Source organism: Tamandua tetradactyla, chromosome 6, assembly GCF_023851605.1.
Source record: "Tamandua tetradactyla isolate mTamTet1 chromosome 6, mTamTet1.pri, whole genome shotgun sequence".
Taxonomy (NCBI): domain Eukaryota; kingdom Metazoa; phylum Chordata; class Mammalia; order Pilosa; family Myrmecophagidae; genus Tamandua; species Tamandua tetradactyla.
The window spans coordinates 74,009,117-74,032,258 of record NC_135332.1 but is presented as its reverse complement, the minus strand read 5'-3'; the positions used below and the strand labels follow the sequence as shown (position 1 = coordinate 74,032,258).

Here is a 23,142-nt window from a genome sequence, read left to right as displayed (position 1 = left end):
TCTGGGCCGGGTTGCAGGCCCCTCCCGTGCCCTCCACTCCCGACATGTCCTGGGAGCAGGGCACGGTGTGCGAGACAGGAAGGCAAGGTTTTACCCACCTGCCTGCAGGTGGAGGGTGAGCTTGAGCCCTGGTCGGGTTGTGGCTCCCATGTGACCTTGAGCCTCAATTTTCTCCTCTGCAAAGTGATAGTGGGGGTTGAGGTGGCCCAAAAGCCTCTCACTGCCAACCACACACTGGGGGATGTGCAGAGAGCAGGCAGCAGCCGTCCCTCCAACCCTGGGGCAGGAAGGTGGGGGGCATCATGTCCCAGGCGCCCGTGCCCAAACTGGGCCTTACTTCCCTTGGCTGTGCACCCCTCTCTCCTTGGTTGGGGATACCCCCTGCCTTCTGTGTGTCCTGTGGCTTGAAATTTCTGCAAGGGGCTGTGGAGGCATCAAGTGACAGTTCTAAGGGCTGCTGGTATGCCCCGCCCACCAGGAACCCCCAGTGTGCTCTGGTGGTGGGCTGGAAGTGGGGCCTGGGGCGGAGGCGTGGGCCCATGGCAGAGTCCCTGCTTCCCGCCTCAGGGGTCTGCCCTTTAGGGTACAGGTTCTTTGTTGTCACCGAGTTATCCAGGCTGGAGAGGGCTGCAGAGGGACAGCTGACCCCAGGGCCGGGCTTGCCCAAGTGCACAGTTCGCCCTGTTGGGGGGCAGTGTCCACCCACTGCTGCCACCTTCCAAGGCCCTGGGACCTGAGTGACTCGTGACACCCCAGTTTTACAGTGAGGACAGTCTGGGAAATGAGAGGATTGCCTGGGTTTCCACGGCCTCCTACCAGTCCCAGAGTGTGGCACACGTGCATGCGCATACACTTATGTGGTACACACACCCCGGCCTGTCCGCTCTCAGCGCTCCACAGCAGCTCAGGGGCCTCTCGTACCCCTGATTTACACCTGAGAAAGTTGACTCCTTTAGTCTCAATTCCTATTTGTAAGCATCTCTTTTCATATCAGAACAGTCATCACTATTTCCGGGGCGTGTCTCTGGGCCAGCACCATCCCGGGACAGGGGCGGGGTGGGGTGAGGCAGAGACCCAAAGGGCCAGCAAGGTGTTCGGGCGGGAGCACACCAAGGTGGCAGGCGGGAGTGGCTGAGGTGACAATTAAGGAGGATGAGTCGGGAGCAGCGGCAGGGAGGGGCTGGCTGTGGAGGCCTGTCCTGAGGCATAGACCAGGACCTTCCCCCTTGGTGGAAGGGGAGCCCTGGCAGGGTTGGGGGACCAATTGGACAGGGGAGCAGGACACGTCTCAGGTCCATCACTCAGCTTCAACAGCTGCCAGCCCCAAGCCAGCCTTGTCCCCACCCCTTGTTGGTTCACTGTGACCACACTCAGCCTCTTTACTGGCCACAGGCTGATCTCACGTGTTGCAATGAGCAGCGATTCCCAAACACCCAGTGCCCAGTGTCATAGATGCCTAAGGTTTGTGCCAGCTGGTTTGCCAGTGGAGGGGTATTGGCCCCAAGCGTCTCCATCACTGGTAGCCCCCCACGTAGCCCCTGTCTGAACTGGCCATCCCAGCGTGGTCAGGGTGCCCACTCTCTGGGCTTGGCCAGTGCATCCTCACGGTGCAGCTTTGAGGCACCCCTGCCCCTGAATTGCCTGTTGGCTGCGCTGAAATGTTCAGGCTCAACTGGCTTCACAGGTGGAGGCCTCTTTGTCACAGGACCCCAGCCACAGCGTGGCAGGGGCTGCAGGGTCTGAGGCAGAGACAAGGAGACTTGACGCTGTGCGGGGACCCTGGAGGAAGGAGCGGAGGGCAGGGCTCGGCTCCTATGGGAAGCTGGTTCTAGGATGTGAATTGGGGAAGGCCCGAGGCAGTGAATGGTGGGGTCAGAGAGGACCAAAGGGAGGCCCAAGGGCTACTGCAGGGGCCACGGGGCGGGGGGGGGGAGATGGGCCCAGCCCCCAGCCTTCCTCTCTGCCCTCCCTATCTCCCCCCCACACCTCGAGGCTGCCCCTTGGCCATTTGGTTTTTATTCTTATTTCTAAATGACATGCATGAATTGTCATTTCTTGAGTTTCCTGTTTGTCATCCCACCATGGCAGGAGAGGATTTTTTTTTCCCTTTTCTTCACCTCCCCTCCCCACCTTGGACATGCCCCTTCCCAGCCACACCCTCCCTAGAAGGCTCTTTTCCTTAGCTCTGTTGACACCCATGTTGAGTGCCTCCATTTCAAGCCTGCACTTGCACCCAGAGCTGAGCCACGTGGTGGACGGTGTATCTTTCCCGCTCAGCTTGTTTTTCTTAAGTTTAAGGATCTGTTGCCTTTCTTTTATTTGTTGGTTCTGTGTGTACACGTCACATTCTGGACTCTGCCCCCATTGGCATGTTTGCTCCCCTCCCGCCCTGCACGGCCTTCTCTGCCCCCTGCTGACAGCCCTCACCACCCCCCCGGGTCCCGCCCGTTTCTATCCATGTCTTCCTCTTCCTTGGTCTGCATCCTCCTTTTAGTGGCACACATGCACAGGAGATTCCAGGGAGTCAGACAGACATGTGGGGACACCTTACACAGCTGCTCCCCGCACACGCCCCCCCAGGGCATTGTGCACCTGCCCTATGTGAGTTGCACACATGGTGTGCATCGCCTTCCTCCATGTTCCTCCACCCAGTAGCCTTCCATTGTGCACTTACACACACACACACACACACACACACACACACACACACACACGGGCAGCACCTGTGCATTCTTTTGGGGGAGGGAGATTGAAGCCTGGGCTGGAGTGGACATGAGAAGGGAGGAGAGAGGGGGAGGCGCAGAGCCTTGGTGCTTTCACCTTCCTGGCTGGAGAGAGATGAGGGGCACTGGGGGCGGGGGGTGGTGCCTGGGCCCCTCCCCAAGCACTGGACTGAGTCGGAAAGTGCTGTTCCCCACCCCCCACCCCAGCCTGCAGAGGCCAATGCTTATTAGCTGGAAGAGTCCAGGCCTGGGCAGGCCCCCAGTGCTCTGGCCACCCCCACCTCCAGCCCTGGCTCCACCGGCCTGCTCCAGTCCTCTTGGGAAGTTTGGGACTGGGTAAAGGAGGACAAGGGCAGAGGGAGTCGGGGGTGGGGGGGGGCTGTCAGGAGGCCCCAAGTGAGGGCGCACCCCCGAGGCAGTCAGCAACCCCGAGCTCAGCTGGCGTGAAGGAGAACTCGCCCTCCCTGTGCCAGCTTGGAAGAGGCTGCCCGGAGCCCACCCCGGCAGCCAGGCTCGGAGGACTGGCACCAGGGCCTGTCCCTGGGGCTTCTGCGGGCAGGGGTTCATGGGAGGGTCAGAGCCTGAGCTTTGGGCCCCTGTGGGCAGAGATGGGGCTGAAGCCACAAGGTCAGGGGCCTCAGGTCTCCAGCTGGCCTCGCAGGCCACGACCTCCCCCGCAGCCCCCACCGGTCACAAGGATACTGAGGGACCCGCTCCACCCGGAAGAGCCCCGCCTTCCCCACTTTCCTTCCTGCTGGGCCAGAGCCCGCGATGGGTGGGCGGTGAGGGGCCCCCCAGGAGGCCAGCATCTGGTGGGTGACTAATTCTATTTACCTTTCCTGAGAGGCCTCCTGTCCTTTCACTTATTCCAATTAGCCCGGCTCTGCCTGAGTGGCTCCAGACTGGTCCTGCCCCCCCAGGACCCAGCACCATCCCAGGGCCAGCGCCGCCCCTACCCCCACCCGGAGAGCAAGGACACCTGGCCGGTGGTGGGGCCTGTACCCCTGTACTGCAGGCTGCCTGCCCCCAGCATACCCCGCCCTGGAGGGGTTCCCCACCCTGGGACTTGCCTGTTCCCCGGCTGGGGTGGTCTTGGTGGTCTGTCTGAGTCCAAGGAGGCAGAATCCACCACATCAGACACGCTTGGTCCCAAATGGCAAATTGGACCTCCGGGGCTGCCCCAGATCATCAGAGCCCCTCTCTAGCCCCGTGTGCCTTTTTCTCACCAGAGGCTCCGGAGCCCCCACTTCCAGGGGCATGGGTGCCCCAGGCGTGTCCACTAAATGACTGTGCCACAGGCAGGCACAGATCTTGGAGACATGCTGCTGTTTCTATCATTCGGACTCGGGGATTTCGGGGTCCACCCCTCCCTGTTGTAATTGCTCGCCGGCTGCTGAACTGCCAGGGAGGCTGGATAGATAAACTAGGGGTGCAGTGGGGCCAGCTGGTGCCAGGGAAGGCTGTGGTCTGGGCCAGGAGGCCAGGCTTGGGCCCTCCCCTCACTTGGTGCTTTTGTGGGGGCTTCCCTGCCGCTGCTGCCTCCAGGGAGAGGGGGGACAGAAGGCAGCCTCGGGGTGGGTGAGGTGGGTGCAGGTGCTTGTAAGAAGATCCAGGTGGCCAGTGGCCTCCCTTGGTGATGGTGGCCTCTGAGAGGGCTGGGGGTTGGAGACTCAGAGCTAATGGAGGGCTGTTGAGGGGACTGAGCCGCAAACCTGCCCTGGGGTGGGGAGGTCCTGTGGGCCCAAGGTCCACCTCGTCACTCATGGGAGTCACTGGAAGTGGCTAGTGTGCGGGGCAGTGCGGGCGCGTGGCCCTGACCACGGCTGCTCTCCCAGGTGTGCGCCAGGCGGCCAGCTCAAAGTTTTTATTGCTGGAGGGAGGTCACATATCTGCATGCACACGAGGACACGCAAGGTGCAGTCCACAACAGGGCCTCCCCCCTGCACCCTGCCCGCTGTCCCCTGCCTCCAGGGTCAGAGCAGGGTTGGAGAAGGCTCTATCCCTCAGACCATCAGTGCAGGGGCATGGGGGCTGTGGCCCAGAAGCCCCAAGAGGCACCCCCACCTCTCCCGCTCGGTGAGGCACCCATTTCTGGGCTGTTCCACGATGCCCGCCGGGGGGTCCTGCCCAGCCCCCTATGGCTCCCGGCGGGGTGTGGGGGGAACTCAGAAGGGGCTCTCAGGTGGCCCAGGTAGGCCGCTGGTCCAGATGGGTGCCTCAGAAGGGTCCTGGCTGGCTCCGCTGCTGCTACCGCTCCTCCCAGGCAGCAGCTTCTCGCTGGGGGCACCAGGGGGCTGGGCCAAGGACACATGGCTGCTGGGGGCACGTCCCTGTTGCAGTGCCTTGCCCAGGCGCCAGCGAGACCAGCGCCGCAGCAGCTCTGACTGCACCTGGGGGTGCATGGGTCCGGCTGCCATCCGAGCCCTGCTCGGGACCCCAACCCACCGCGCAGCTCCCACCCGGGGTCTCTAAGCTCTCTGTGCTCGCGGTTCCCCATGGAGTGGGTCCTCGGAGTTACCGAGGGCCGCGGGGGCCCTTGAGAATGCAGTGACTCCCCCCCGACCTGGGACGTGCAGTGGCCTTGCCCCCATGGTGAGCTCCCCCAGGACGGGGCAGAGGCCTCCTATCTTGGGGTGCCCCCTGCCCAGCGCCATGGCCACAGGCACTCAGTAATCACAGGGGGCAGACAGGAGCGGGACATCCCGAGGGCCAGGGCTGCGGTGCGGACCCCCTACCTCTTTGTTGAGGAAGCAGTAGAGGACGGCCACCAGCAGGCCCTGGGGGGAGAGGGCTGTCAGCGGGCGGGGCCGCGCTGGGGTGGGCGTGGCCGCGCGGGGCGGGGCCGCGTGGGCGGGGCGGGGCGGGGCGGGGCGGGGCGGGGAGGGCACCTGAAAGGAGCTGAGGAAGAGGTCGAAGAAGAGCTTGGCAGAGCGCAGCGCGCCCCGGGCGTGCTCGTCGGTGGCAAAGGCGAACACAACCTCGTGGACTCCCAGCAGCGGGATGAGCGTCAGCGTGGACTTGGCCAGCCTTGGGGGCGGAGTCTGAGCTGAACCCCTACCCCCGCCCTTCGGCACCCCCCACCCCCCGCCCCCGGCCACGCGCTCAGGGCCCCGGGCTGCCTGCCCACCGGAACTTGTAGTCGGTGGAGCGTATCTGACGGGCCCGGAGCTTGGCCGCGAGGGTGTGGAGAACGTGCACAAAGACGAAGAAGTTGATCTGGGGGGATGGGGGGACCCCCGCCGCCCGGTGAGCCGTGATCTGGCGGCACTCTGCCAAGAACAGGAGTCCCCGCTGCCCAGCAGCCTGGCCGGAGGCCCATGGCGCTGGCTGCTGTCCTGGCTGGGTGCCCGGGCCTGTCCCCTGCCCCCAGAGCAGGATGCTGTCTGTTTCCTGGGCACCAGGCTGCCTGGGATGTCCGGGAGGAGAGGGCTGCGGGGCGCCAGTCCCTAGCTCAGCCCCCAGCTCCTGGCCCCCAGCCCAGCCCCCAGGGGCTTCACATCCTCACCAGGATGGCCAGGAAGACAGGGAAGCGCAGGATCCACCAGAAGCCCATGTTGTCATTGCTGGTCCAGCACCTACGAGGACACGCCCAGGACTCGCTTCCTGCCAAGGGGCTCAGGGCTCCTGCCCAGTGCAGGCCGCCTGACCCCTGCTCCCCGCCCCCAGCTCCCCCCATCACCACAGCTCATCCAGTTAGGACATAATTAGTGCCTCAGGAAAGGAAGGAGGATGTGGTGAGGGGCCCCGTCCCCAGGTACCACGGCTGCTCGCATCCCGTCGTTCCCTCCAGCCCCAGCCCCGGCGCCAGATGCACAGAGCCCGGGGCCAGCTCGGACTTGGGCGGCGCTGTGGCCGGCTCATACTCACTGGACGTTCTCGAATAGACACTTGACCACCGTCCAGGGCACCACGAAGAGCACCGGGGCACCTGCGGGGAAGGGAGGGGCTGGTTGGTCCCACGGCCCCGGGCAGTCTGCCCCCCTCCACCCACTCCAGCCACCCCACTCACCCCAGCCGATGCCCAGGTAGAAGGCAAAGCAGCTCCTCTCTGGGAGGGCGGCGTAGCCCAGCAGGCGGTGCAGGTACAAGCCCTCCACCAGCAGCCAGCCGTAGTTGGCCATGACGCTGTACTGCATGAGCACTGCAGCCACGCGGCAGCCGGCCACTGCCTGGACAGGCACAGCATGACCATGGGCTGGTGGGAGACGCATGGCGGGGGGCGGCAGGGGCTTGGGATGAGGGAAATGCAAGGGACTTTGAGAGCAGGGAACAGGGGGCTCAGGGCTGCGGGGCGGGGCAGGGGGTCCAGGCAGGGTGGGGGTCCTCGAGGGCAGGGACTGCTGACCCCGTCGCTGAGCCAGATGCTGACGCTGAGGTCATCGCCAATCGTCTGGCTGTAGCGGGTCTGGAGCAGCGCGTCAATGGCCAGCACGGAGCTGGCCTTGAGTACGAAGGACGCGAACAGGTTCATGTGGATGTAGTTGCGCGTGCAGTGCAGCTGGCTGCGGGGACAGCGGGTCAGCCCCATGCCGCTACCACTCAGCTCACCACCCCGGGCGCCCAGTGGGTACCTGAGGCCCAGCAGGATGGCCAGGGCGAGGAGCAGGGTGGCCAGCGACAGGCAGTAGCCCACTGTGTACATCACCTGGAAGCCACGGTACCTCTCGGCCGCCTCCTTCTACAAGTCGGGGCTGTCAGGACTGGCTGAGCCGCCCCGCCCCACCCCCCACCCCCCACGTCCCCTGCTGACCTGGCTCTCCATCTCCCCCACGTCCATCTGGCACTGGGAGGCATTGCGCCATGGCTGTCCCTGGGGACCCCGCACCCACTGCCCGTCAGGCCCACACTTCTTGAAGACGTGGCGGTGCTGCACTGGCGGGGCGGACAGGGCTTGGGTCAGCGCCCCCTTCCTGTCCCCAAGGCTCAGATCGGCCCCACAAGTCCCCAGGGCTTGGGCCAGCCCACCCGAGTTACCTTTGTGGTGCCAGGGCAGGTACCAGGGACAGGAAATGTTGGCTGTGGTGTTGGGGGGGGTGTCCGGCCAGCAGGAGTACTTGTCGAAGGTGCGGTTGCATACCAGCTCTGCTGAGGCCGGGGAGGGGGAGGCGGGAGGGGAGGGGAGAAGGAGGGGGGCACTCCCTCAGTAGGGCTTGGACTGACCTGGCTCCCCTCCCGTCTCCTGGATGCAGCCTAGAGCTGCTGCCTGCCCCACCGCCCCCCACCTGGGACCAGAACTCCCATGGCCAGGGCCCCTGCCCGGGATTGACCACCCCATCTCCCCCTCTAGCCCAGCCCAGCTGGGGGCTCTGGCTCTGCCCAGGCCCTTCCCTTGGAGACTCTGGGTCTTTCCCCCTTCACATGCCCAGGCTCACCCTGAGGTTTTCCAACTGCTCTTCCAGCACCTCCCTTTCTGGGGGCTGAACCCCAATTCTCCAAACACCCTCCCGAGCTGCCACACAGGCCCAGCACCAACCCTGGGCTCCCCACCCGACCCCACCCACCACCACGGCTCCCCTTGGCCCAGTGCAGGCCACTGCTCTGCTGTTCCCCACCTCCTCCCCAGTGCCCCCCAGTGCCCCAGGGGCCTTTGGAATGCAACCTGGTCATAGTACCCCCGCCTGGCCATTCCTCGGCGCCTGCCTCGGGGCTTTGCCCGCCCTTCCCATGCAGCCCGCCCACCCCGGGCGATGAGCTCCCTGGTGGACAGGGGTACCTGAGTCCTTGGGGCCATTCCTGCCGCCTCCTGGCTGCAACCCAAGGCACCGTCTCCTGCTGTTCATTTCCACCCCTTAAATGGGGGGGAGGGGCGGGGGAGCACAGCCCCCTCACAGGGTCTCTATCTGGGCCACATGGCACCCAAGATGCTCCCCCCACCTGGGAAGGGCCAGCCGACCGAGTGGAAGGCGGGGGCTCACCGGTTGGGGGGGGCAGCAGGCTCAGGTTGTGGTGACACTGGTCCCCATACAGCTTCCACTTCTCAAACAGGAAGTCCATCACCTGTGCAGAGGGGCCCTGCGGCTGGGGACAGGAGGACAGGCAGCCAGAAAGACAGACGGACAGGACAGAGGCATTATAAGCACAGCGGAGCAGGTAGCTCAGGTGGCTCTGCCCCCCGAGACTGGAGGAGGACCCCCAGCAGCCCCCACCCGGCAGGCCCGGCCCCCCGAGACTGGAGGAGGACCCCCAGCAGCCCTCACCTGGCAGGCTGCAAGCAGGAGCAGCAGGAGGTGGGGGCGGCAAGGCCAGGTGGGGGGCATGCTTCTGCGGCCCCCCACATCAGGGGCTGCAGGTTGGAGGCCAAGGGGTCCTCCTGGGCATCTAGACCCCTCCGGAGGCTGCCAAGAGCCAGAGTGGGAGGGTGTGGGGAAGGACTCCCAGGAGTAGGGAGCCTAGGCTGCCACCATGGCTGCTCCTCAGACACGCCCTCGGCACCCCCCACCCCCGAAGCCTCAAGGCTTCATCAATAAAGTGGTTGCTGAGGCAGGCGAGGCTGGGACTGGCAGCTTTCTGCCAGTGAGGGTTGGAGGGTGTCAGGCCTGCTCCCCGGTGGCAAGAGGTCTTACCCAGGGCTTGGGGGGGTACTCTTGGCCAGGTACCCCCCTGCCTACCTTCCTTCAGGCCGCGCTGACCCCAGGCCGGGTACAGGGGTGGGTGCTAGGACCCAGGGCAGTTCCTAGCCACGCCAGTGGCAAGGGCTCTGGGGCACCTGCTCAGGGGCCCCCCGTTGTGCACCGGTGCCCCTTGGGCCCAGCAAGCCGACCGTGGGCGGCACTTTCCTCCGAGGTCAGCAGGGAGGCTGCAGGGACCCCTGGCCTTGCAGTGCCTGCAGTGGGGGTCTGACCGCCTGGGCCTGAGCTGCCTCCCCAGCAGACTGTTTAGCGACAGCAGTGGCCCCACCCATCATGGCTGTTTACAGAGCCCATCGTGCCTTCATGGGGGTGGGGGTGGGGGTGGGGTTTGGGGTGGGAGGGTTCCCCAGGTCCTGAGGTCAGGGTGCAGCAGCCACACCAGGTTGGGACACACCTTCAGGGGATGGACAGACGGGTGGACGGACAGATGAGAGACAGTGCCAGCTGGGATCCAGGAACGAGGGAGGAGGAGGGGCTGAGGCTGAAGGTGGGGGAATTCCAGGGGCTGGACAGTGGCTGAGAAGAGACAGCCTAGAATCGAGGCTCCTCCTGTCAGGCTGAGCCCACAGCGCCCTCTTATCCTGGGCCTCCTTGTGTTTCACTCCTGCCCCCTAGCAGTCCCCTCGGGATGCCCCCACGCAGCTGAGGTGACCTAGGACAAGCCTTTGGACACTCCCTGCCATGGAGACCCTGCCCCAGCCTTGGGGCCACAGGCTCAGGCAGGGCAGGGGGTGGGGGTACCCGGGAGTAGTGGTCCCAATGCCCAAGGGGCTGTCCGGGCACGTGGCTGAGTGGAGGGACCCCCAGAGCAGAGGGCTCCCTCAGCTGAGGGGCAGTAGGCAGGGGGAAGGAATTCAGGGGTCCCAGGTTCCCTGATGCTGGGCCCCAGCACAGCTGTCCCTGGCCTCCGAGGACTTGGCCTGGGTCCCCATCTGAGTCTGCTGGTTGCCCGGAGAGGGCCTGGGGGGCGGGCTGGCTGGGGTAGGCAGCTCAGGGCTGCTGGCCATCGGACCCTGCCCTCAGCTGAGCTCTGCCCCCACCCCCAGCCTAGAGCTTATCCACAGCCCGAGGGGCTGCTCATGGGAGGGGGGAGATAGAGAGCAGCCCCCCTTCCAGCTGGGGGGCAGGGGGGGAGAGATGAGCTGGCCAGAGCCCCCTCCTTTGGTGCCCCTCCCAGACCTGTTCTCCAGGGCAGCCACGTGGAGGGGGACCCCTGAAGACACTCCCCCACACACAGCTGGGTGCCCAGCTCCTATGAGAGACCCCAAGCTGGGTGCACCAGGTCTCTAGAGGGGCAGTGGGCAGGCAGGGGCCTGAAGCCCCCCCGAGAACACCAGCAGGCTGGCAATGATCTCCCATGGGCCTCTCCTGGGGACCTTGGAGAGCCCAGAGGTGGGTAAGATTTCTGGACCCTTCCCTGAACAGGTGCTGGGGAGAGGGTCCAAGGTGGAGCCACAGAAGGGAGCACCTGCACCCAGCCCCCTCCACCCTGTCCTCTCCGAGGCTGAGGCCCAGATTCCCGGGTACACAAGCAAGAGACTCCTCATAGGAGGGAGGCGGGAAGCGCCAGCCCCTTTCTCATCCTGGGATGGAGGGCAGAGCATTTACCTTCTCATTTACCTGCCAGCGGGGCTCCCTGCCCCCCACGATGGAGAGGGCAATGAAATCTGCAGGGCAAAGGGCTCTGCCGCCTGCGGGGAAGGCCTGTTTATCAGCACCCAGACGCCCCGCCTCCACCCTCCACCGTGGGCAGCCGTCCACCCCGGCATCCAACTGCCTCGATAAATATTTGTCAAATGAATAAAGGGCTGGAAACCTCGGCCCAAGTCGCCGGCCAGATGCGGAGTGGTCCCAGAGCCTGGGCTCAGAGTTTCCAACCTTGTGACCTTCCCCAGTGCCGGCCAGGACCCGATCCTGCTCCATGGGCCAGGCGGACCCCAGTGTCATCCAGGCCGGGGACAGATGCACGCTGGGTCCCCCCCGCTGGGAACCCGGGGGTGCCTGCCCTTCCTCTGCTGATCCACGCTGCCCCCTGCCCTGCCGGCCTGGTCGGTGTCCCATGAGTTTCCAGGGGGTGGTAGGGACAGTGGGCCTCAAAGCCACTGGGCCAGCAGCCAAGACAGGCAGAGGTGGGGTGGGGGTGGGGGTCCTAGGAGTGTGGGGAGTCCGGTGGGGGAAGGGCTGTTTTTGTGACACCAGAGCAAGTGGTGGAAGGTCATGGCCCTGGGGACAAGATCTGGGGCCGCAGTCTGTTGACCAGGCCTGATTTCCGCACACCCCGCCCCCCCCCAGGGGTTGGGCCAGGGTGCTGGCCATCTCCTCCATCCACCCTCACCCGCAAACACAGAACGGTGGAAAAACAGCCCCAGCGGTCCTCGGGCTAAGTGGGTGCCGGGAGTCAGGGCTCAGTGGGTTCAGGCCTGTGGAGGTGGGGGACCGGAACCCCACAGCCCAGAGGTCGCCAGGGGGCCGCTGGAGAGGTCGGAGGCGGCAGGACAGGGACCCACCTGGCCGTGGTCAAAGTCACCTGCGTGGGCCGCCGAGACAGTGTGGGTGCAGCTGGCATCCCTCACCCATCGGGGAGACTCGGGGAGCTGGGACACTGCTGGGGGAGGCCTGGGGGACAGGGGAAAGGGGGTCCCCACGGACCTTGGCGTGCGCACCACCGGGTGGGGTGGGGGGACTGGGGGTGGAGCAAGTCCCTGAATGTGGCGCCAGAACAGAGCCTGGGGCCACCGACACCCCGAGGCGGCCCCCAGGGGACAAGAGAAAGGGGAAGGAGCTGAGACATCTAACCTGCCCGACAGTAGGGGATCAGGTGACCTGTTGAGCCCGGCGGGCGCATCCCTGGGTTTTGGGAACGGAGGTGCCCCAAGAGGCCCAGGACGGCGGCAGCCGGGGGCCCTCCGAAAGCACCCGGCCCGGGGGAAGGATTCCGGCCGCCGGCTCGGCCCGACCAGCCCCGAGTCCCCGCCCCCGCCCCCGGCCCCGCGTCCACCCCGCCGTCCCCTCGAGGCCGCGGCCCCGATGCTCACCGCTCGGGGCTGGGGCGCCTCCGCGCGCGCCGCGGCCCCCGCCGTCCTCCCGGGCGCGGCCGGATCGGGGTCGGCGCCGGCTCAGCGCCCGCCGCGCGCAAACTTTCCGGCTGCGACGCCGGGTGGCGGCGGCGGCGAAGGGGCGGGAGTGGCCCCGCGCGCGGGGGGGCAGGGGGGGAGGAGGTGGCCGCCGAGGGTCCCCCCGCCCCCAGCGCCTCCCTCCTGCAGAAACGCCGCGGGGAGCAAGGACGAGCGCCTGGGACCCGCGCCGCGCACCGTTCCCGGGATTCCCGCCCGGCTGCCCCGCGCCCCCCGGTCTTCGCCCTGGAGCGTCCGCCACCCCCTCCCCCCCCCGCAGTGTACTAGAGACCCCGGCCCGCGGCCCCCCCGGCCCGCATAAACCCGGCCGGGTGGGAGCCATGGGTGAGGGCCCGAGGGCGGACCCCGATGGGGGAGCCCCCCCCACTCGGTTGAACCCAGGCCGGCCTCTGCAGGGGGTGCCCCTCCAGAGGTGAGCCCTTTCTGTGCTGCACAGCTCCGGGGCTCAGGGCAGGGAGGGCGCCCTCTTCAGTCCCCCACCCTGCCCCAGGCCCTGCACCTCCTGCTGTGCCACCCCCTCGGCTATTCTCCAACAGCAACCCCTCCCTGCTTCCTTCCTGCTTCCTACTTTTCAGAGACCCTGCCTCTCCCCCTACACCCCCACTCTTCCACTCTGCACCCCTTCCAGTCCCTGACTCACCATCACCTGCATGCCCTCCCCTCCCCCTCGCTGAATTCAACCAAGCCCCAGGCTAGCCAGACCAGGGGGCATGCAGTGGGGGGGACACTGGGGACCTTGGCCTTCCAGCATCCTGGGATGACGCTGGCCACGCCCTCCTCCCAGATAGACCCTCCCCCTTTTCAGGACCCAGTGCCCCCCCCCCCCCCCCGCCCCTGTGTTGCTCCCCCTCTAACCCACTGCAGTGGGGGGAGCCCCCCTTCCAGGCCAGACTGCCCCCTCTTCTCCTGCACCTCTCTGCGCTCACCAGCCTGCACCCCGTCTCTCTGGGGCCTGCACTGGGCCCACCCCAGATGGCGCTCCCCTCCCCCTTTGCCCACCCGGCCTCCTCCCCCTCTTTCCACCCACCCTCAAGTCTCTCTCCTGCCTCTCTCTGCACTCTGTCTCCCTGTTAACCGCTGTCTGGCCATGTGGGCCTGGCCGCCTGCCCTGGCAGCCCGTGGTTAGATGCTGCCCCTTGTCTTCCAGGTGCCTCTCCCCAAGACCATGTAATCCCACCTGACACATGGGCCAGCCCCCCCAGGCCTCCTCCCCCACCACCCTAAGTGTCCCCTGCTGTCGTGGGCCACCCTGTGGGTGCCTGGACGGAGCTGGTGCGCAGCACACTGGGGATGCCAACGGGCCTGCCCCGGCCCCCTGTTCCTGCCCGCTGGCTGCCCCCTTGTAGGACCCGGCAGTAATCTCCCAGGGGCCTTTGTCCTCCAGACCCCCATTCTTACCAACCCTTCTCAAGCTCTGTCCCCAGAGCAGGCCTTTCTGTGTTGGTTCAGGTGATGGCCAGAAGTGAAAGGTCAGGAGGCAAAGGTCAGAAAATCCTGACTCTGCCTGCGTGGACACTGCCTGAGGGAGGGCTGGGGTGGGGGCAGGGACGTGGCACTGGCGGGGAGGGGAGCCTCCTGAGCTTGGAACCTGAGGCCCCATCACCCACCCCCTTTCGCCCCTCCCCATCTCCCTGGCACAGACTTCCTGCAGCTGGGTGTGTGCCCCTTCTCCCGGGGCCTTATGATTTTGGGGAGCCGGTTCTGCCCCTGGGTAGGTACCAGGGCCACTTCCAGGTGAGGGGCTCCTGCTCCCGTGGCCTTAGCCAGGTTTTCTGCCCTTCCGGGTCCTAAAGCAATCTCAGGAGAGATGCAGGTTCCTGCTGGGGTGGGGTGGGGTGCGGCCCCGGGATGGGGTTGTCGGGGCTGTGTGACTTGCCGAGAGTCCGTCCCCTCTCTGGCTGGTGTCCCTGAGGATATTCCTAGCTGGGCAGGCGCCGGGTGGCAGAGTTGGTGCCAACAGGAAAGTATGCAGGAGAATAAATTTACAGTGTATGGGGTGGGGTGGGGTGGGGAGGGGACAGGACCTGCAATGCACTGATTCAGTGGGAAGCAGAGAGGAGAAGGGGAGGGAACAGATGGGGTGGGGGCCCCTGGCCTGGGCTGGACCACCTCTGTTTACATAACTGAATTCACAGGACCAAAACCGAGCTGAAGCTGGGAATGCAGGGGCTGAACCTTCCCACGTGGCAGCCCGGGGCCCAGGGACCCGGGAAGGCGCCTGCCCTCCTCTGAGTTCCCAGGAAACTTTCCGTTGAGTTTTGTGTCAGTTTTCTTCACCACAGCTTAGAAGCCTCTGTGATAGTTTGGAGCTGTTGTGTGCCCTAGAAAAGGCCACGTTCTTTTCATCCATCCCTGTTGGGTCAGGGCTATTGGGGGTGGGACCCTTTGATTAGGTTGTTTCCATGGAGATGTGGCCCTGCCCCATTCAAGTTAATCCTCCGACCGGAGCCCTGTATGAGGATAAAACACAAGCAGAGGCTAAGAGATGACATTCGGAGAAGCTCACAGAGGACAGGGAACCTGAGAAAGGAAGCCTCAGACGGAGGGGCCAGAGCTGCAGCTGCAAAACTCGGGAGCCAAGTGCCCGCCTGAGTGACAGAGGGCAGAGCCAAGTGCCCTCCCGAGTGACAGAAGAGACCCAGAGGCCGGTAGCCTGCCTTCAGAGTCTGGGTGTCATCCTGCTGGGGCCTTGAGTCAGACACTTCCGTGGCCGGAGCCCTGTAAAGTGTGGGTTAGTGGAGCCCCATTGTGATCACGGAAAGCCCAGCACTTCTGGGGCATTGCACCCCATCAAACCAAACGGCATCCCAAAGTGATGAGCCACCCCCTGGTATCACTGCCCGTGAGTGCTGGGTGTGGTGTCCTATGGTCTGTGGGTCTGCAGGCGACACCCTGCAAGGATTGAAACAGTGTAAACTCAAGTCAGGAACTCAAGCCACTTTCTCTGCCTCGCTCTTGGGTGTGAGTGAAACAGACTGTCAGACATGAGAAAACAAAACCAAGTGAAAAAGAGGAGATTGGAGGAAAGCGTGAACAACAGGACCAGAGGGAAATTGGGCAAGGACTTCCAGGGCTCTGCTCATCCCTGGGGAGACCCGAGAGGTTGAGGCCCCCACAAAACAAGAATGGGGCGCTTTGGAAAACAGAACAAAAAGGAGCCCTCGTCAAGGAAAAATATCCTCTCTGAAATTTAAAAATGTAATCCAGTTTTTAAAATGGAAGGTTTGAGTTGAGATCTCTCAGAAGACAGAACAGAAATCCAGGAGAAAGGAAAGGCTGAGAGCTGGCGGGTGGTCAGAGCATGAGACCAGGAGAGGGTGACAAATGCTACAAGACCCTTCCCGGGACTTGCACGGCAGGGGTGGGGGGTGCAGTGCTTATTACAGTGCAATAACAGCCAAATCCAGCAAACGAGCCTCATCGTGAAACTTCAACATTATCAGAATAAAGAGAAGAAATTAAAAGCTTCCAGAGAGAAAAAAAAAAGGGTCGCATGAAATGAAAACAAACAGAAACCTGAAGGGCCTTCAATCAGAAGGGGGAAGGGAGAAATGAGACAAAATAAAGTGTCAGTGGCTGAGAGATTTCAAACAGAGTCGAGAGGTTATCCTAGAGGTTATTCTTTATTTTTATTTTTTATTAAAAAAATTACAAGAAAGAAACGCAAACATTCTTAACATTTGCTCATTCCGTTCTACATATATAATCAGCAGTTCACAATATCATCACATAGTTGCATATTCATCATCATGATCATTTCTTGGAACATTTGCATCAATTCAGAAAAAGAAATAAAAAGACAACAGAAAAATAAAATGAAAACAGAAAAAAATTATACATACCATACCCCTTAACCCTCCCTTTCATTGATCACTAGCATTTCAAACTAAATTTATTTTAACATTTGTTTCCCCTATTATTTATTTTTATTCCATATGTTCTACTCGTCTGTTGAGAAGGTAGATAAAAGGAGCATCAGACACAAGCTTTTCACAATCACACAGTCACATTGTGAAAGCTATATCATTATACATCAAGAAACATGGCTACTGGAACACAGCTCTACATTTTCAGGCAGTTCCCTCCAGTCTCTCCACTACATCTTGGATAACAAGGTGATATCTACTTAATGCGTAAGAATAACCTCCAGGATAACCTCTGGACTCTGTTTGGAATCTCTCAGTCATTGACACTTTGTCTCATTTCACCAGAAGTTATTCTTATGCGTTATATAGATATCACCTGTTCTAGTTTGCTAGCTGCCGGAATGCAATATACTAGAAACAGAATGGCTTTTAGAAAAGGGAATTTAATAAATTGCTAGTTTACAGTTCTAAGGCTGAGGAAATGTCGCAATTAAAACAAGTCTATAGAAATGTCCAATCTAAGGCACCCAGAGAGAGATACCTTGGTTCAAGAAGGCTGATGATGTTCAATGTTTCTCTCAGCTGGAAGGGCACATGGCAAGCACAGCGGCATCTGCTGGCTTTTTCATGGCTCTACAAGAGGGACTCTCTCCAAAACGTTTCCTCTTTTAAAGGATTCCAGTAAGCAACTCCACCTTCAGTGGATGGAGACACACCTCCATAGATATCAACTAATCAGAAGTTACCACCCACAATTGGGTGGGTCACATCTTCATGGAAACAATCAAAATGCTCCCACCCAGCAATATTGAATGAGGATTAAAGGACATGGCTTTTCTGGGGTCCACCACAGATTCAAACCAGCACATCACCTTTTTAGTTTAAGGTGTAATGGAGAGGCTGGAGTGAACTGCCTGAAAATGTAGAGCTGTGTTCCAGTAGCCATGTATCTTGAAGATGATTGTATAATGAAATAGCTTTCACAATGTGACTGTGTGATTGTGAAAACCTTGTGTCTGATGCTCCTTTTATCTAGGGTATGGAAAGATGAGTAAAAAATATGGATAAAAAATAAATAATGGGGGGACAAAGGTTAAAATAAATTGAGCAGATTGAAATACTAGTGGTCAATGAGAGGGAGGGGTAAGGGGTATGGCATGTATGATTTTTTTCTTTTTTATTTCTTTTGTTGTAGTGATGCGGATGTTTAGAAAAATGATCATGTGATGATATTGTGAGCCACTGATTGTACACCATGGATGTAATGTTTGTATGTTGTTCTAGTTTGCTAGCTTCTGGAATGCAACACACCAGAGACAGATTGGCTTTCAATAAAAGGGGATTTATTTAGTTGACCTATAGTTCTTCAGAGAAAGGGCAGCTAACTTTCAACTGAGGTTCTTTCTTGCGTGGGAAGGCACAGGGTGATCTCTGCTGGCCTTCTCTCCAGGCCTCTGGGTTCCAACAGGTTTCCCTGGGGTGATTCCTTTCTGCACCTCCAAAGGCCTGGGCTGAGCTGGGAGTGCTGAGATGAGGTATGCTGAGCTTCTTGGGCTGTGCTACGTTGAGTCTCTCATTTAAGCACCAGCCAATTAAATCAAACATCAGTCATTGCAGCAGGCATGCCTCCTAGCCAGCTGCAGATGTAATCAGGAACAGATGAGGTTCACGCACCATTGGCTCATGGCCACAGCAACAGAACTAGGCACCTTCACCTGGCCAAGCTGACGCCTGAATCTAACTACCACATATGTCAAGAATGTTTGTATGTTTGTTTGTTAAGGTTGTGCAATAAAAAAAATAATAATAATCACAAAGAAAAAGAAGACGAATCCAAAGGGCCACGTGGGATGGGAGAAGACCGTGGAGCCGTGTCTTTTAAGTCTCTTCCCCAGGACTGCACGGCCTCCGGGCGAGCTCTCCGTCCACCATGTCCCACCGGCCATGGTGGGGGGCATGAGCACATCTCCAGACTCCAGGGGACCTGGCGTCCTTCCCGAACGCCCTGTCTGAGGGAGCCCCTGCAGACTGTGTTCCTGAAAAACAAGGGGGTAAATAAAGAAAGACAAAGGCAAGAAGCTCAGGAGTTGGGGTGGGAGCGTGGGACACCAGAGAGAACCATGCAAACTGGGGGTCAAGGTGGGCGATATGATGTAGCGTCCAGAAGGAAGGACGGGGAGGGACAGAAGCCCTGTGGCAGCGAACAGAGTGCAGCCACCACCCCAGCCCTGCATGCTGACCTCAGCGGCCACTGCCCAAGACAGCTCTTGGGCTGGTCCTGGCGGAGACGTGCTGTTTGGGAAAGGCCACGCTGGACGGTGAAGGCCCAGCACCAAGAAGAGAACGTAACATACCTTGCGAATAATTTTTTTTTTTTTTTGGCATGGGCAGGCACCAGGAATCGAACCCAGGTCTCCACCCCAGTAGGCGAGAACTCTACCTGCTGAGCCACTGTGGCCTGTCTGCCTTGCAAATAATTTTATACCGACCATATGTTGAAATTACTGTACTTTTTTCCCCCATTTAAAAATTTTTTAAAACATAACACACGAACACGAACATTCTTACCATATGATCATTCCATTCTTGTTACACGAACACTAACTCACAATATCATTACGTGGTTGTATATTCATCATTTCTTAGAACATTTGCATCAATTCAGAAAAAGAAATAAAAAGACAACAGAAAAAGAAATAAAACAATAACAGAAAAAAAATTATACATACCATACCCCTTAACCCTCACTTTCATTTATCACTAGCATTTCAAACTAAATTTATTTTAACATTTGTTCCCCCATTCCTTATTTTTTAAAAATTTATTTATTAATTAAAAAAATTAACAAACCAGATAAAACATCAACATATATAATCAGTAATTCACAGTATCATCACTTAGTTGCATATTCATCATTTCTTAGAACATTTGCATTAATTCAGAAAAAGAAATAAAAGGACAATAGAAGAAGAAATAAAACGAACACGGGAAAGAAAGAAAAAAAAGATTATACCTATCATACCCCTCACCCCTTGCTTTCATTGATCACTAGCATTTCAAACTAAATTTATTTTAGCATTTGTTCCCCCTATTATTTATTTTTATTTGATATTTTCTACTCGTCTGTTGACAAGGTAGATAAAAGGAGCATCAGACACAAGGTTTTCACAATCACACAGTCACATTGTGAAAGCTGTGTCATTATACAATCATCTTCAAGAAACATGGCTACTGGAACACAGCTCTACATTTTCAGACAGTTCCCTCCAGCTTCTCCATTACATCTTGAATAACAAGATGATATCTACTTAATGCATAAGAATAACCTCCAGGTCAACCTCTCGACTCTGTTTGGAATCTCACATCCATTGACACTTTGGCTCATTTCACTCGTCCCCCTTTTGGTCGAGAAGGTTTTCTCAATCCCTTGATGCTGAGTCTCAGCTCATTCTGGGATTTCTGTCCCACGTTGCCAGGAAGGTCCACACCCCTGGGAGTCATGTCCCACGTAGACAGGGGGAGGGTGGTGAGACTGCTTGTTGTGTTGGCTGGAGAGAGAGGCCACATCTGAGCAACAAAAGAGCCTCTCTTGGGGGTGACTCTTTTTTTTTTTTTTGGCTTTTATAAAGGAGATATATTAAGTTACAAGTTTACAGTTCTAAGAACATGAATATTTCCAAATTAAGGAATCAAAAAGAGGATACAATTACTTAAGAAAGGCTGATCTTGTCAGGGGGTTCTCTATCACATGGAAAAGCACATGGCGACATCTGCTGAACTTCTCTCCTAGCTTCTGGTCTTAAATATCTTTCTCAGCCCCAGTTTCCAGTGGCTTTCACTCTAAGCATCTGTGTTTCTTTACTTAGCTTTCATCTCTTAGTTTAGCATCTCCAAACATCTGTGTCTTAGTTTCATCTCTCTGCTCTCTTGTCCACTCTTGTAAAGACTCAAGTAAACTAATTAAAGCTCACCTTGCTATGAAAACAACCTAACTGAAAGGTACCACCCACAGTTGTGTGGGTCACAAATCCATGGAAACCACCAAATCTAAAGGTCCCACCCAACAATAGGTCTGCCCCAAAAGACTGGATTAAAAGAACATGGCTTTTCTGGGGTATGTAATAGTTTCAAACCAGCACAGTTAACACATATAAAAAGCACTTCATGGTGTTAGAAGCATGCTAAAGTCTCAATAAATGCAGTTACTATTTAGTCTTTTTTACCTTTATATTCTCAGTGGTAGCAGAGTTCACAATATTAATATATGATCAAACAAGTAAAAGAAACTTCTGCTTTTTTTTCTAAGTCTAATAAACCAATGATGAGATGCTCTTAATTGAATATACTGGTTCTGATTAAACACTAGATTTTGGCATACAACAGGGCCACATGAAGTATGATTTCTGAAAAGCCTGATTAAAATTGGTTGCAGGTAGAGGGAAGTGCACATCAGTGTAGTGAAGAAAGAAAGAATCCATTGGATAAGCTCATCAGGAGATTCAGCTTCAATATTCTGCTTTGAATGGATAATCCTCCAAATGAGAGACCTGCTCTATGGCACAGGCCCTCCAGTTTCTGTTGAAGCTGAGTATAGTTGCCATCTCATTATCATTCAATTTAAAGTCGAAGACCTGAAGTTCTCAGCAATGCGTTGAGGTGTCACAGACTTGGGGATCACGACCACATTCCTCTGGATATGGAATCGGATCAAAACCTGGGCTGTGGTTTTTCTGTGCTTTGCAGCAATCTCCTTAATCTTGGGATCCTCCAGCAGTGAAGGTTCCCCTGGCTTGGCCCAAGGTCTATCTGCAGAACCCAGGGGGCTGTAGGCAGTGACTGCAATGCCCTTGGAGTGGCAGTACTGGATCAGTTTCTCCTGTGTGAGGTATGAGTGACACTCTATCTGGTTAGCCACTGGTTTATGTTTCAGTCCAGGTTTGTTCAGAAGTCTTTCGGTCTGGAAGTGGTTGAAGTTGGAGATCCCAATGACTTTCACTAGCCCCTCATCCACCACCTCTTCTATTACCTCCCAGGCATCCAAGAACGTTGTTTTACTGGGAAGAATATTGCCTTTATCATCTTTAGGGAACCAGTCCTTCCCAGGCTGTAATCCCTGTGGAAAGTGAGTAAGATAGAGGTTCAGATAGTCCAGTTTCAGATCCTTGAGGGCCTTCTGGAAGGCTTCCCTCACAAGGGGTCTCTCAAAGAAGGTGCACCATAACTTGCTAACAATGACGAGATCTTCCTGCTTAACAACCTTCTCTTGGATCTTCTCTTGGATGGCTTCGACAACTTCATCCTCATTAAGGTAGACATAGACACAGTCGATGGGGCGATATCCTACGTCAATTGCTGTCTTCACAGATTCTTTGACTTTGCCTGGAGGAGACTTCCAGGTACCGAGTCCCACAACGGGCATCTTGGCTTTGGTACTGAGTTCCACGAAGGTGGCCATGGTTGGTGCAGAAACAGTTCTGGGAGCTTGGGGGTGACTCTTAGGCCTAAATTTTAAGTAGACTTGACCTATCATTTGTGGGGTTAAGTTTGATATGAACAAACCCCAAGACTGGGGGCTCAGCCTATAGCTTTGGTTGTCCACACTGCTTGTGAGAATATCAAGAATTCAAGTTGGGGAAGTTGCATTTCTCCCCGTTCTCACCATTCCCCGAAGAGGGCTTTGCAAATACTTTTCCACTCACTGATCGAATCACTCTGGGATTCATCGGGGCATCACTCTGGACAAACCAACAAAATTTTATGTCCTATCTGAGATTCCAAGTACTTATGGTGTTCAATCAAACTGTCTACATAAGTTATATAAGGAAATGCACTAGTCAAAATATAAATTTTGTAACAAATAAACATTTTTTGCTTTAGCTCACACATAAGGTGACATTTTAAAATATTACCATCTATTTTCAGCACCCTGCAATAATGACATTCCTTTGTTCTTCCTCATGCAAAAACATTTTTAAAATTTGTACATTTAGTCACTATTACTATACACTCTAGACATTCCTAGATTATACCATCTCGATCTTTAACATCTATCTTTCTTTCTGATTTAATTTATGTCCCCAGCCCTCCTCCCTCTATCATTCTCACATGTAGCTTCATTCAGTGTTTTAAGATAATTGTATTACAGTTAGGTAGTATTGTGCTGTCCATTTCTGAGTTTTTGTATTCAGTCCTGTTGCACAGTCTGTATCCCTTCAGTTCCAATTACCCAATATCTTACCCTATTTCTATCTCCTGATGGTCTCTGTTATCAACGAAATATTCCAAGTTTACTCACAAATGTCAGTTCATATCAGTGAGACCATACAGTATTTGTCCTTTAGTTTTTGGCTAGTCTCACTCAGCATAATGTTCTCTAGGTCCATCTATGTTGTTACACACTTCATAAGTTTATTCTGTCTTAAAGCTGCATAATATTCCATCGTATGTATATACTGCAGTTTGTTTAGCCACTCGTCTGTGGATGGACATTTTGGTTGTTCCCATCTCTTTGCAATTGTAAATAATGCTGCTATAAACATTGATGTGTAAATGTCCATTTGTGTCTTTGCCCTTATGTCCTCTGAGTAGATATCTAGCAATGGTATTGCTGGGTCATATGGCAATTCTATATTCAGTTTTTTGAGGAACCGCCAAACTGCCTTCCACAGCGGTTGCACCATTTGACATTCCCACCAACAGTGGATAAGTGTGCCTCTTTCTCCATATCCTCTCCAGCACTTGTCATTTTCTGTTTTGTTGATAATGGCCATTTTGGTGGGTGTGAGATGAT

The 23,142-nt window shown here is 57.4% G+C and overlaps 1 protein-coding gene and 1 pseudogene across 1 annotated transcript; both read right to left on the bottom strand.

Annotated features, from left to right (window-relative positions):
* Positions 1 to 4,538: 4,538 nt before the first annotated feature.
* GCGR (glucagon receptor) lies at positions 4,539 to 11,839 on the bottom strand. The gene is given in 15 exon segments (XM_077166214.1): positions 4,539 to 4,901; positions 4,904 to 5,113; positions 5,459 to 5,500; positions 5,612 to 5,750; positions 5,851 to 5,939; positions 6,229 to 6,298; positions 6,591 to 6,651; positions 6,733 to 6,892; positions 7,069 to 7,225; positions 7,295 to 7,401; positions 7,474 to 7,595; positions 7,698 to 7,805; positions 8,639 to 8,741; positions 8,921 to 9,058; positions 10,973 to 11,839. Coding segments are annotated over 15 exon segments (2,508 nt in total). The 5' UTR covers positions 11,678 to 11,839; the 3' UTR covers positions 4,539 to 4,604.
* An 8,520-nt stretch (positions 11,840 to 20,359) lies between these two features.
* LOC143686129 (aldo-keto reductase family 1 member B10 pseudogene) lies at positions 20,360 to 21,825 on the bottom strand (annotated as a pseudogene).
* Between the last annotated feature and the right edge of the window lie 1,317 nt (positions 21,826 to 23,142).